Source organism: Strix aluco, chromosome 7, assembly GCF_031877795.1.
Source record: "Strix aluco isolate bStrAlu1 chromosome 7, bStrAlu1.hap1, whole genome shotgun sequence".
Taxonomy (NCBI): domain Eukaryota; kingdom Metazoa; phylum Chordata; class Aves; order Strigiformes; family Strigidae; genus Strix; species Strix aluco.
Window position 1 is genome coordinate 41,871,442 of NC_133937.1, and position 15,329 is coordinate 41,886,770.

A 15,329-nucleotide genomic window follows, 5' to 3' on the forward strand; every position below is an offset into this window, starting at 1 on the left:
AGCAAAACATGACTTCAAATTTTTTACTTCAGTAATAGAAGGTATCTGACTTATACAAAAAACTGCTTAATGCCTGCATTTATTACTCACTTTTAGAATAAATAAGAAATTATTTTTAAGGTGCCATAAGGACAAGCTTACCAACTGTCCAACTACCTCACTTAAACTCATTTAACTGAAGAGTTTATACAGGGTGCAAGTGTCTGCAGTAGTGAAGGAAGTCCATAAAGCCTGTGGGATCTGATCTTGCTCACACACAGCACAAGAATTGCTGGATTGATCTGAGCCCTTAATGTAATTTGAGCAATACAAGAAGGAAGTAGCTCAATGATTAAATATCACTTGATATTTTGAGCAAAGTCTTAAACTAATGTTAAAGAAAATTAACAGAAGCCTAAATTCTTATTTCAGTTTTTTCAGCGCTGCTGAAAAAAGCTTTAAAGAGTTTAAGACCATACTTGTATAAACTGAAACTCTGCAAGCCATTTTAGATTCCACTGAGTTTTACGTAATTCTTTAATGTGTAGAGGTTATTTTAAATTAGCTAGCAATGCAACTATAATCACCCTGTACATTACTGAAATAAGTCTACTGTACCATCTATTCCAACTAAAATACTGGAAACCTACTGTATGTAGCAGTCTTCCAGTAAAATATAATACACCATACACAGTATTTAAATTTTAAGTATCTTGTTCCCTGCATCATTATGCTGATGAAAAGAATGTTTATCTAACAGTACCTGATTCAGCTAGATGTACTCGATTGTAGAGAATCTGGAGAGAAAAATCTCTGGATACAGAACTTACTCCTTCCTCTTTAAAGACACTCAGAGCTTCCAAAGGCAATTCCATAAATAATGTATCTACTAGCAATACCACACACAATCCTAAGTCCATAGGTGTACCTGAAGAAATGTGGCAGAACATGACTGAGATTTAGTAGTTCTCACTATGTATATAAATAATTGAAGTTTGATGTAAAAACCTAAATTTCCTCTACTGTATGACACCTGAACTCCATTTTACTGTGGATTAAGTGCATTATGCAAAAATACTTCTTTGGATACCATTATTCCAAGATGTGGTCAAACTTCTATGCATATGCACTTATGAGCACTGATTCTTCAGAGGGGAAAATATCCCTGTATTTATAACCAACCATCTCAGATTGAAGTCCAGGTGTATGCAATGAATTCAAGAAAATTATGCTTGGAAATGCAAAATTGCCTTAGCAGTGTTTGGCTGAACAGTATAGAGTGGAAAAGGAGCTCTTATCCAGTACTAGCTGTGTCCTTCTTCAGGAAACTTTTTGTTTCTGTTACTCAGAAAAAAAGCACTGAATATCATCATGGCAACATTTTCCTGTTCTGCAGAGAAACAACAAATACATAGAAGACAGTTATTCAGTCTTTGCAGAATGAGAGACGCAGCCAGCTGCCAAATTGCCGAAGGAAACTCTTGCAGGTAAAAGCAAATGTAAATGTATATGCTTTTTAAGTAATTTTTAATTGAGAAACTTCACGGCTCCTACCATAAAGCAAAAAACTCATTCCCAAAGCAAGCCATGGACTTGATTGCCTCTTCTCTTGGAACATGTTTAGGGACATACTCCAGTGTTAGGCTTGCATTAAATTAAATGAAACAACCTGTGAGAGTCCATAAAGTATAAAGCAGCACAAGACAAAGAAAAAGAGATTCACAGACTTCAGAAAGTTCTTTCCTTTGGTCTTTCTCCTGAAAAGACTGGTTTGTAATAAAGCAATTTTATTTAGCTGTCTAAAGCCTGTATAGTTTGGAAGACTGTAAATACATGCAGAAGGATAGCTCCATCCAGTGCAAAATCTCTTGGGAAGTATACTAAAATACTTGACTTGATACAGAAAATAAACAGACAAAACCATTGCTAAAGCCTTTTTCTTCTCCCTGCCTTCAAAAAAATAAAACTAAAATGGCAGGATTTTGATATCTGTCTATACACACACATATATTGTACTGGAGAGCGCACATACCCTGCATTCTAGTGTGTTTGGTGTCCTTATCTTTCACTTTTATTTTTCCTGATTCAGCAGCTGAAACTGATGTGCTCTGTTCTCTGGGAAGAGGAATTACAGTGAAAATATTACCAGCACTAACACTTAGGTAAATAAAAGTTTTCACAGGAAACAAAGACAAAACTGCTTCAGTCTCAATGAAATGTTACACAATGTACTCCCCCTGGAGTTCCTGCCCTTTCAAAATACTATCCTTAACTAGTTAAATTATAACGTTTCATCCTGAACTCAAAATTGTATAACTTAAGCTGGAGAACAGTGCTTGTTAGAAATGGCCATCAGTCTATCATATGGTTCAATCCTCTTAGTCTTGCATACCTTGCACATACTGTCTTTCAAGATTTAAAAAGTTCATTCAACAGGGTCTATTCTTGATGAAACCCTTCCTGTATTTATAGGAGTTGAGTCACCATTCTGTTTTCACAAATGATGATAAAACAAGTCTAAATGTCTTACCTGATATCAGAAAAATCAAACTGTGACAGCACTGGTTTCAGATATTCTTCCATAATTTCTAATATTTCAGAGAAATCTGATGTCAAGTCATGTCCATTATCATCTGTTTTCTCTGTTGGAGTCTATCACACACATTGCAACAGAAAACAGAATACGTACAAAATGCTATTTAACAAGAATGGAGGATGTATTATGCTAAATCAGAGGCTAAATCAAATAATTTGAAACATCATAAAATGGAAAATATAAATATAGAAAGTCAGTTTCAAAACTAACTTACTTCAAAACATCACTTCTATCAGCATTTTGCAGAATATTCTAACACAGGTATCAGTACAAGATGTCAATATTTACTATTTAAGCGATTAATATACTTCTGCAATTTCAATGGGGAATGGCAGGGAAGTCCAGTAGAAAGAAAAGATAATGTGGAACTCCAAATAATGGGAAGAAATTGTAAAAGGACAACTTTGAAAAGTAAACAGAAAATGCAAGATGGACGTAGAAGCAAATGAAAGTGTATGGAGACATCAGTGGAGCCAATGTAGGAAAAAATGAAAGAGAATGAAGAAAATAGATAAGGAGAGAATAGAATCACGTAGAAGATGACACTAAAACCTGAAGCTTCTAAAAGCCAATATGGATAGACACAGAAACACTAACTGGAAAAATGAGCTCAACTAAATAACCAAGAGAGTTGGCATTAATGAATGGACTTCTCACATGAAGCTGTTTGCGTGGCTCTGTGTAGGCTGCATGCGTCATTACTGAAAGTTGTAATGCACATGCATTTTAAAAACCTAAGCCACTTTTTTTTTTCTGTCTGTTCTACCTGACACATTATCTTTTCACCTTTTTTTTTTTACTTACACAACTACAGCAATCTTTACATAACTTGCCATTACAACAAAGGCTGGCCATGGACAAGAGAAAAAGTGATCAACACTTCAACCATCTGCAATAATCAGTATTTTAACTGAAAGAAGCTAACGTGATGAATAAAACAGAATTATAATTCAAGAACCAGATGTGTCAAAGTTGTGTGATTAAAACAATGAATACTTGTACAGAAAATTCAATATTATCTATATTTTAACCTTTATATTAAATAATTAAATATTATCTATGTTTTTACCTATTATATTTTTTTTTACCTTTATATTAAATATAGCACATTGTTAATATGCTACATTTAACAGTGAATTTTGATTGATATTGAAAAAACTAAATTTTGTCTAATGGAGCCAAAATGAAAGTAATTTAGAATGCTAGGATGTAGATTTGCACATTTCATGTGTAGAAAACTTTCTGTCACCTTGCAGCTTAAAAGCTTATGTGAAAGTTGCAGACTTTTCCAGTGTGCCTTTATGCTACACACTTGTGTTCAGTGACAGAACTGAGCCTTCTTGCAGTAACAGAAAACTTTTATCATCTAAAATTTAAGAGTGTTCATAGCTACGAACTTGGAATTCTGATGAGATGTGTCCTTGAATCAAATTTTGTGACTAACAGGCTTGGATCAACTGTGTCCAAATAAACAGCTAAAGCGTAAAAGAAATTGTGTGCCCTAGGAAGAAACTTTTCTGTGTTGGAAATCAGTAAAAAAAAACTATCTTAGCCAGAGATTTGTTATTAAAGGGTTGAGATCTATGACCCAGTTTTTTTTCTTGGGACATCTGGTGGTTTCATGTGATATGAAAGGCAATGTATATTTGCAAATGCAAATCTTTGAGGTACAGCACATTTTCAAGTAAATTGATGTCAACTGCATCTATTTTCAATTCTGATAAACTACTGAACATTTCAGAGCTGCTGAGCGACACTGAAAACAGTAACAGAATAACATGGTAAGATCAAATTTTGAAGCAGAGTACACAGTATTTAGCAACTGTGAAGACTAGGGATGTTACACTTGGAATAAACTGAAAATTTGCATGAAGAGTCTTTATGATAGTTTTTTTACCCTATTTTAAATATAAGATAATCAAATATATTACCCCATCTGTTTTGGAGACACACCCTTGCAAGTTTTGAACAACAGTCTGTTTAAGATGACTTTTCATCTTTTGCTCCTTGTAAAGGCGCACTTTTTCCAACAAAATACAAAATGTATCAGGATTCACGGGAAATCGAGAAACTTTAGCTTGCACTATTAAAAGGAGAATAACATCATCTCAGGACTCTGAGACATAATATTTGTACTTGAAGAAATGATTGTACAGAGACCAACAGTTTCTAAAGCCAAGGTATTATTTGAGAAAAAAATAACTGTTAATATATGTATTTAGCACAAAATATATACAGAAATGAACAATTAAAAAAATGCCTACAACTATCTGTAATAAATTTAGCCTTCAAATATAAACAAAAATTCTGTAAATTATTTCTACATACATTATATCTGATAATGAAACACACGTATTTACGTATTTACTTTCCTCTAGTATTAATAAGAGTTACAATTATTTTAAAAATAGTTTTAAAATTTTAATGACTGCAACAGTGAAAGATATGAGCCTTCTCATAACATCAGTGCAATGATTTTTGTCTCTTCAATGTAAGAGGCACTTACCCATTGGCTGAGTGGGTTTTCCTTTTTGCTGTGCAGTACTTACTTTTGGCATCTCAATCAATGAACTGTACAAATTTGATCTATGGAAAGCAGAAAACTGCTGAGTAGACTATTTGACTGTTCAGCCTTGTTTAAATGAAGCAAATTTATTAGATGAATAATTATTACCCTCTAATTTAATGTGCTCACAAATACTTTCAAGATGCAGTATTTACCCCCACCTTGGGGTGTAAAAATGTGCAAAATCTAACCGGAACAAACTGAGAGCCATAAGGAAAGTTCTTTCATTGCTATATATCCAGTAAGGTAGATTTTTATTTGTTCTATGACAATTGTTTAAACTTCACAACTGGTGAAGGTACTCACAGTCAGTTGCTATAGCTCAATTTACAGGTAGTCACTAATTAGGCAGCAGTAATGAGATCATTTGTGGCTTTATAAAGTTAAATAGGACCCCTCCTAACATTTTCAAGAGCATAAGCAATAAGAGCTGGAAACTATTAACAGAATTTAGGAGGATACCAAGAATAGCCTGAAACCTTCCAAGTGAACTCTGGAGATTTAAAGAGATAATTAGGGAAATGGAAAGTACAGAAAAACATACAGCTCTGAGCTGCAGGCAGTCTTATTTATATATTAATTTGCTCACTCATAAAATTCAAGTCCAGCAAAATTAGAAGTAAAAGACAATAAACAACCAAAATAGTGATTGTTTACAGGTAAAAAATGATGACATTTGTAACAAACAGAATGCTAAACCAAAATAATGAAACCTTTACCTGTCTTCTGAATGCTGAAGCACAATTATGTAGAAATTAGATGGCAATTCATCCATTATATTAAAATGTTCAACAGGAATACAGAGGTTTCTCCATGCCTGTACAATAATTCAAAAGTAGCATTATTTTAATAGATTTTATAAACCCCAATCTCAGTTCTTTCATCAGAAAATTGATAATAATTCCAGTAAAAAAGGTGTTAATATTTAAAAAAAAAAAGAAAGGAAGCCAAAACAAACACTCAGCAGATGTGCCAGGACAGGAGGCTCCATCCAAACAACAGGAAACACTTTTTCACTGTGAGGGCGACTGAGCACTGGCACAGGTTGCCCAGGGAAGCTGTGGAGTTTTGGAGGTTTCAGGAGCCATCTGGACAGGGTCCTGGGCAGCTGACTCTAGGTGGCCCTGCTTTAGCAGAGGGTTGGACAAGATGACCTTCAGAGATCTTTTCTAACCTCAACCATCCTGCAATTATGTGATTTTTGTGCAGTGCAGAACTTGTAAATATTATTTAAAATAAATTACAAATACTGTTAACTTATTCCACTTTTCATAACATGACTTTTTTGGCCACTACACTATCCGTGAAGTTAAAATGCCATCAAATTCTAGTAGAGTATTAGCAAAGGAATGGAGCAGAATAATTCAATGGTAGTATTTATGTTTGTAAAAGTCCTTGACAATTTTGTTAAGAATAGACACCTCACCAAAAGGAACTGTATAAAATTGTATTGGGTTTACACAGCAAGGTTTTGGTAGCAGGGGGAGCTGCAGGGGTGGCTTCTGTGAGAAGACACCAGAAACTGCCCCCATGTTGGGCTGAGAGTTTCAACCAGCTTCAAGCCAGACCCACTACTGGCCAGAGCTGAGCCCATCAGCAATGCTGATGGCACTTTTGTGATAACATATTTTAAAAAGGGTAAAAACCCTGCCCAGCAGCTGGAAGAGAGAAAATATGAGAGAACAGCCCTCAGACAGCCGGGTCAGTGAAGGAGGGGGAGGAGGTGCTGCAGGTGTCAGAGCAGAGATCCCCCGCAGCCCGTGGGGCAGCCCCTGGTGAGGCAGCTCTGCCCTGCGCCCAGGGAGGGCACCGGGGGAGCAGAATCCACTCGCAGCCCAGGGAGGACCCCACGCCGGAGCAGGGGGATGTGCCCAAAGGAGCCTGTGACTCCGTGGGGAGCCCGTGCTGGAGCAGGCTCCTGGCAGGAGCTGTGGCCCCGTGGGGAGAGGAGCCCAGGCTGGAGCAGGTTTGCTGGCAGGACTGGTGACCCTGTGAGGGACCCACGCTGGGGCAGTTGAGGAAGAGCTGCAGCACATGGGAAGGACCCATGTTGGAGAAGCTCACGAAGGTCTGTCTCCTGTGGGAGACACCCCATGCAACCCCCATTTCCCACCTCCCCTGTGCTGCTCAGGAGACTGGGGGGAGGAGGTAGAAGAATCATGAGTGAAGCTGAGCCTGGGAAGAAGCGGGGGGGGCGGGAAGAAGAATCTTTTTCAGTTTTGTTTTTATTTTTTGCTATCCTACTCTGTTATTAATTGGCAATAAATTAGTTTCCCCAAGTTGAGTCTGTTTTGTCCTTGACAGTAATGGGTGACTGATAGCCCTGTCCTTATCTTGACCCATAAGTTTCTCATTGTATTTTCTGCCCCTGCCCTGCTGAAGAGATGGAGTCATAAGAGCAGCTTAGTGGGCACCGGGCAACAAGCCAAGGTCAACCAACCACAAAAATATTGTACCAAAGAATATACAATCCTTTCTGAGAAAATATAACCAAAACCAACCAAAAACCTCCCAGTGACTAGAAGTCTGACTCCAGATAAAAAACTGGTCCTAATACAGAAAGGACCATAACTGGTTTTTGAGACTGCTGCCTTACATGTTTTTCAGGCTGAAGTTTTATGTGCATACACTGGGTACACTCTGGGTGTACCTACATTATCAAGGGGTACAGCTCATCAGGACCAAAATTATACACTGTACACTTTTCACTGATTTTTACTTCAGAGGACCTCTGAACTGGCCCCTGGACTGAATACCCACTCACTGTGGCTTGAGTGCATCAGAGAATCCAGTTCAGTTTTTGTCTGAGCTCATACAGTCATTGTACCACAGTGCAAATCAAAGCACTGTAAGCAAGGACAATTAGGGCATTCACTTTGAAAGTGCATTCCTGATTGGAACTAAAAATCTCAACTGAATTTTAAAACACATTAATATATCCTCAGAGAGAAACACTTCAGTGACCGCTTTGATTTCTTGCATCTCATGTTGCCTAGAATCAGGCAGTTCAGAAATGCAGCCATGACCAGATGTCTTGATTGCCACCTTTTCTTTCCTGAGCTATTGCAGCAAGTACAGACATGGTGGGTGTTTATGAATGTTTCCAGACAGGATATCTGTTACCAGCTAGATAATTACAGCAACTCACAAACACGTATTTTTCTTATCCTTTACTGTATCTCTGCTTGCCACATTTTGTAAATGCTTAAACCCTGCCAGCTACAGCTAATCCTTTGTATCTAACTTGCTGGCAGTTTTGAATTTCATTCATTTCTAACCTAGGGGTTATCCATTTTTAGATCCCAGACATTTGAAGAATACACGGTTCTCAGCCAGCTTAGACCAAAAGACAGAGAATTTATCTCCCAGAAAAATTATCCATGATTTGCTCCAGAACTACGAATCACACTTTACTGGCTGGTTTCATTAAATATCCAGTTGACAACACCACAGCTGAGTTGATGCCCAGACTCATGGATAGACTGTTTCTTTAAAAAATAAAAAAAAAAAAATCAGGCTCTTTCCCTACGGAAACACTTGCATGGGGACCCGAGTATCTCAAACAGGACGACTGGATGCTATCTGGATGGTGGCAGGAGTCTCTGTTGCAAGGGTCCTTTACCGTGGCACCTTCAGCTGGATTGGGTGAGACTCACATGGATTAATGATTTAAGTGTGCAGATAGCACAACTCTGACATCCAGCTATACCAACTTGTAACGGTAAGACAAACTGGAATGGCATTCTTAAAAATCTCACTTCTGACTTAAATTACACTGTTCATGCTACACAGATAACCCAGCATAAACAAAACCACAGGACAGTTCATACCGTACTAAAAAAATGTATTTTGATTCATAACTCAAATTAAGAAAACAAAAAAGTTTAGAGTTTAAAGAAAACAGATGAAGTATTATTTAATTCCAGGAATAACTGGAATGAGATATATCTGTGTGTATGTGTGTATATATGTATGTATACGTATGTATATGTGTCTCTGTGTATTTATATAACATACACATAAACTCCTAATTAATTAGCACATCTCAAAAAGTTACCATTGAAGTAACAGTCAGTTGCTGTTCCACATTTTGTAGAAGGTCACTTGTGTTTCTGTTTTGTTTTAAATTATTCTGAAGATGCAGTAATGCTGCAAGCTGAGAGCTGCTGGTGTTAGATGTAGCTGTTAGAAGGACACTCTTCATCATCATAGACGCTGAACAGCTCTGTAAAATTTTTATATCTATTTATTTTCCATTCCAAAAATAACATAAATACTTATATGCTCTATGTTTGTTGTAACATATATACATGTATGTTAAAGAAAGTCTCTTGCTTGAAAGGTGAGATGGATTAGCAAAAGCCTGTCTGCTATTTGTGTTTATAATCTAATATAAACAATCTGGCAATAAATGATGAAGATTTCTTAAATATGAATAGCTAGAATTGACTTATTTGTCTACATTTATCATCTATGTTCCTGCGTTTAGTCATCTAAGGTCTAGATGAAAAGGTAAATGCCTGCATTCTGAATTTAGCCTTTCAAGTAAGCTGAGTCTTTTCCGTATTTCTGTGTATTTTACTGTATTTTGACATCACATCACACATTTTAACAGACTTCCTACAAAGAGCAATATAAAGGGTAAGACTTTACATCCTTTCCTTTCAGCAAACATACCAATCCTGTCCTTTGAACTGACGCTTGCTGAGAGCACAAGCATTTTTCTTTTAATGCAGCTGTCACATTAAAACAATGCAATTTGGGTTGACCTAATCAAAAATTCCAAAGGAAGGCTTAATGTTGACATGGAGTGACATTTTAATTTCTTTTTTTTTTAATATAAACTTTTCTGGGTAGGATAGTCACTGAATTAGCAGAATTTTTTGCCTAGTAGAAGTCAGGAATACTCATGGTTTTGGTGCCTTGATATGCATTCCACTTAGCTTGTTCACTAACAAGTAAGACAGCAAACCATAAATACTATGATGTGATACAGGAATACAGGAATAAAGGACTGAACCACGAACCCAGTATTAGCTGTTTTCTGATTTATCAAAAGACCTACCTAGTCCATTCCACCCATGGGTGGAGGTATTTGCAAATCTAAATGTTGACACAGAGGCAGGTGCTCACTGTGTCATAATTTCCTGCAGCTGCTTGATGTGGCAGAAGAAAATGAGTGTAAGGTGCATTTCTGTATTTCTACAATGGAGATGACGGTGTAGGAAGTATGTACTATTTGTTACTGATGTAGGGAACATAAGCCTTACAGCCATTCCTCATCATCTCAGTGATGAAGGCACATACTCACATGAGTGATTCATAAACCTTCGAGCCATCTATGGGACCATGCTGAGTTGGAGTTGATTTGACAAAATGAAGGTAAACCTTTCCTATCTACTTCACAATAATGAATGAACAAATCCAGAGAAACATTTAAAAAATTGTTTGTTAGGGAAGGGTGAAACTGTATTTTGTGGCAATGTCTCATCTTAGCTAGTCACATTATAGTAATTTATTCATATTAAAATCTTCTCATGTATGCAATCATCAATGAAAACATCAGGTCAAACACAACAGATAATAGAATTGTTAAAAAGCCACTGATCAAACATTTTGAACCCAGCAAACATATCATACATTTGATTACCTGTATTACTCACTAGTTCTTATACGTATCTGGACATCATGTTCTGTATGACCAATTTGCAGGCTCTATGCATAGACATTTTGCTTATGTAACTTAAAACATGTTTTTCATACTGGAAAGAAGCACAATACATTATCTGCATTACCTGATGAAGTGCCAGAAATTGGCTAGTTGAAACTGGATCAAATTGTTGAAAGCATTCAACCATTTCAAAACTAGCAGAAGCCAGTACATCAGTGGTATTATGACTGAATGCAACACCCATGCAATGTAGCAGAGCTTCACTGGATTGAGAAAGATATTTCTGAGCCAACCTATGTTCCTTCTAGATGATAAAAATAAAAAGGTTTATATTAAGATATGTATTAGTATTCAATACTTGTTATACATATACTAGTGTGTTAGAAAAGATTATTACGTTTTGCTGACTAATTTGAATGCTTTTTCTCATTTTTGAGGCATTTACTTAATGTATGATCAAAATATGCAAATACAGATTAATTATTTAGCAGACACCAACATCTGTTATAAAACATTAAAAATTAAATGGTTTAATAAGATACATTCTTTAATATAAAGCATAACAGTATTTAAATTCCAGGCAACGTGAGCCATTCAGAATAAAGGAATTTTCTGTCAATTCTCAGTACAGTTGTTTCCATTGACAGTTAACTATATTTAATACAAATAAACCCACAAATCTCTTATCTCAGGTATTTATTGATTATACTAGCAACACAAGCTGTACATTCCCATATTCTAGTGCTTTGAACTGCAAGTAGTTACAGAGATCAGCTCACCATACAATTTCAATTTTGTAAGAATTTTACTAATGTTTTGTGATAGAAGTTATTTCTTTCTTTGTTCCCACACTGCAAAATGTTATGCTCCCTTAGAAAGGCATAGCTGTCAAGCAGAAAGCTGCCTGTTCATTTTGTCCTGGCTGCTACATGCTTGATCAGTGGGAAACCACTGAATGAGAAATTACTTCTTTCTGGGAGCAACTGGGAAAGCTCAATCAGGAGCTCCCACACCATGTAAAGAGGGGCAGGATGGAGATACACAATAGTGACGGAAAGCTGGTTTTTTTGGGGGTGTTTTGGAAATTTTTTCTTTTGTAACATCAAATTTATGTTATAAACATTTCCTTATCAGTTCAAACAGAACTGATAAGGTAAGGTGATTATCATTCCATGAAAAGGAAGCAGTCAAATTCTAATGCAAGTACATACATTAAAATACCTTCAATTCCTGTATTTTCCTCCTATACTTATCATATTGATGTTTATTAGTCAGTGAACCGCTGTCTGTCACTTCCTGTTCACTGCATTCTGCTGAAGCCAGGAAAGTTTTTGCAATGTCCGATTTAGCTTCTTTCTACTCATCACAGTATGAAAAAAGAGTAATTAATAATTCCATTAAGTATGGCTGGCTTAATTTCTTTTGTGAAAGTCTAGGTCAAAATGGAACTCATCTTAAAAAAAATTGTTTCACTATATGAATCCCTTAATAGTGAGAGATTTAGCAATATTGTCAGGCATCAACATTTCTTAATATGTTATGATGACAATATGACTAATAAAAACTAAAAAGCCCCCTCGTACAATCTCTAACATTTTTATTTTTTGCTATGGATTCAAAGACCAGATTACCTAGACCTTTAAGGCATTCAAGGAATTTTTTTTCCTCTCTCTTTTGAATCGGGTGTAATTAGCATATATCAGGAACAAATAAAAAAAATTACCTACACGAGGATGACATGTAGGCAGAAGCATTCTTCTGAAATTACCTGGTTCAGTATACAATTTTATTATGGCTTGCATGCAATATGTAAAACCTAGTTCTAAATAAAAAGTAGTATTATAAAAGTATATACAGAAAAAATACTGTGGCAGACAACCTTCACACATAGGAATGAACTTAAATGCAGAAAAGAATGCATACCATAACATCTGGGTTCCAGTAAATCTCTGAATGTACAGGATCTACGTTAATGGCAAGTAAATGAAGAGTTTTCCCAGTGAGATACAGGCATTTGGATTTGATGTCAGGACAGCCTTTACAAAGATTCTGTAAATTTGCTAACTGAGCCAGTGTAATATGACCCACAGTGCATTCCATACGCTTCCAATCCTGGTAAAACACATATTTGTGTTTATTTCTCATATATACCCAAACATACAGGAACATACTTTTTAAAAAAGTGTAACATATATATTTACATACAAACACATTTGTTAAATGTGGTTATGCTTTCAACTACAAACAAGTTGTCTTTTACAGGTATACAAATTCAATAATGATTTTAAAAAGTACACTGCAACATCCATAAACAAACAACAATCAGTGCTGACTAAAACATGGAATAAGGGAGGGTACCACAGAGAATGGTGGGGATACTGTTCTTTCCTGTAACAGGATTTTCTATAGTCATTGTCAGAGACAGAAAAATGGGAAAGAATTACTGCTCTGTTCCAGTGGGGCTTGTCTTATGCTCGTATTCATCAGCTCAGTTAGGCAGTTCTGCTTAAAACCCACTGATTAAAAAAGAAGAGACAATAATGCAAAAAAACTCCCATCATTTATAAAGCCTCAGGTAATTTCCCTGCTGCTCTTAGTGGTTTTAAGTCTCTGCATTTGAGAAACAAAATCTTTCCAAGAAAACAAAACCAAAAAAACCCCAAATAAACCATCCCCAAGACAAAAACCATACACTTGAACTTTCTTTGCTGCAAAACTACATGAATGGTCTGGCAACCCATTTCCTCAGTAGTGGAAGACATTCTGTTATGGAAAACAACGCTGAGAAGCTCTGCTATACCTTTTACATGCAAATCATAGGATTAAATATTTTGTATTACCTCTTCCGTTGCATCACCTTCAGTAGTTTCCCTGATGAATGCCTCCACAATTTTATGAGACGATGCTTCTCCCATTTTTTTAAGCTTTTTCTCAGTAATAACAAGATGAAAGATATCCAAAAGGATTTCTACAAGATTTATTTTCCTGTTAGCTAGCTGCCTCATTAATGGGATACTAATACTGGTAGTCTGAAATACAAAAGAAAGGAAAGTAGAATTCTAATTTCAAGTATTTTTTGCAAATTTACCTAATAAGAAGTTAGAATGTTGTAGTTCTTCTGACTAAAGAAGCACACATTTTAACAATATCGTCCCAACGGATCACATATATTGCTATGAAGATATTTAAGTAATTTAAAAGATAAACTTCAATGTCAAATATATTACAAAGCAATCAAAGCAGCTGCATATAAAAGGTGCAGCTGGGTTTTGGCTTTTCACATTTGATGTCCCCGGTACAAATATCTGCTTCCAAAGGAGTTACAAATGTGTACATAAAACAAGAATTTTAATATTAATGGTTTTGGTAGCTGCACAAAGATACTTGCTCTGTAAAAAAGGCAAAGCAGAAAAAAAAGCTGGGTGCTAGAGTATAATAATAGTACACACTAGCAAAGTAGGCTGCAGGCTTTCATTACACAAAATGCACTGTTTTGAACACAGGCTTTCTTTATTTACATAACATTCTGTTGAACCTTTTTTTTCCTCCTGAGAAATAAACGCTTTATTGTGGAGAATATTAAACTTGTGACGTATTTAGAGAACCAAAAATATCTCCACATTTAGACTTTCTCTTTTGTAGCTATTAGACAAATCTTCTAATTAAATAAAATCGACAAAGACCAACGAAATCCTCTCATTTCTCTTCTTCCCTTTTTAAACTGTAACTTCTTTTGGTATGCAATGTTTCCTTCTATATTCAAACAATCTCTATCATTACAGGAAGATAATCTCATTTGGGGCTTCCAGGAATTATCCTTAAATGAGTGAATAATACAACTAAATTAGATTTCTGTCCCATGAGTGGAAAAAAAAAATATATATCCATACCTCATTAACTGCAAATAAGCTACAAACATTATGAAACACTTCCTCTGTTTTGGATATCGCCCTCTGACCTAAGTTATAAGCATCTAGATAGTGACTATGTCTTTCCTTTTCGTTTATTTCCTTATTGGCAATCATCCTGAAAAAAAACCACATAAAACCAAAGGAACTAACATACGTGTTTATTTTTATGACAACAGCACTATTGAACATACATAATAAAATAATTAGATGAATAGATTAAAAAGATTAATTAACAGATAAAATAGATTAATTTTGCATGTGTTTTCTAAATGTTCAAATCGGAAAAGTGAACGTTCACACATTAGTTTTTCAAGGTCTTACTCTGGGAACCGTACTACTGCAACGTAAGAAGATGCCAAGACACAAAGAGAAGCAAGGCAGATAATACTCGACATCAGGAACAAAATGGCAGAATAGCCAGGTACAAAACATAGCTCAGTCATTTACAGGACATCTTGGAGACAGCTGGGAGTCAAGGCAAACTGTGTATTGCACTGCTGCTATTACAGCAATTTCTAGAGAATCCTTTCAACAGTAAGAACTGTAAAAGCCTATAAATACTTGAGAACGATTGGTGTGACTGCCAAAATGCCTTTACAAATGGGA

The 15,329-nt window shown here is 35.8% G+C and overlaps 1 protein-coding gene across 1 annotated transcript in view; it reads right to left on the reverse strand.

Moving 5' to 3' along the window:
• Window positions 1–15,329, reverse strand: part of CFAP46 (cilia and flagella associated protein 46) — a 75,925-nt gene that overhangs the window by 11,252 nt on the left and 49,344 nt on the right. Inside the window, exons 40-51 of the mRNA XM_074831623.1 lie at window positions 14,703–14,838; window positions 13,653–13,841; window positions 12,736–12,924; window positions 12,034–12,168; window positions 10,937–11,116; window positions 9,199–9,366; window positions 5,861–5,958; window positions 5,082–5,161; window positions 4,507–4,658; window positions 2,510–2,631; window positions 2,012–2,094; window positions 743–907 (exon numbers count right to left, since the gene is read on the reverse strand). Coding sequence (XP_074687724.1) covers window positions 743–907; window positions 2,012–2,094; window positions 2,510–2,631; window positions 4,507–4,658; window positions 5,082–5,161; window positions 5,861–5,958; window positions 9,199–9,366; window positions 10,937–11,116; window positions 12,034–12,168; window positions 12,736–12,924; window positions 13,653–13,841; window positions 14,703–14,838 — 1,697 coding nt within the window. The remainder of the gene's footprint in view (window positions 1–742; window positions 908–2,011; window positions 2,095–2,509; window positions 2,632–4,506; window positions 4,659–5,081; window positions 5,162–5,860; window positions 5,959–9,198; window positions 9,367–10,936; window positions 11,117–12,033; window positions 12,169–12,735; window positions 12,925–13,652; window positions 13,842–14,702; window positions 14,839–15,329) is intronic.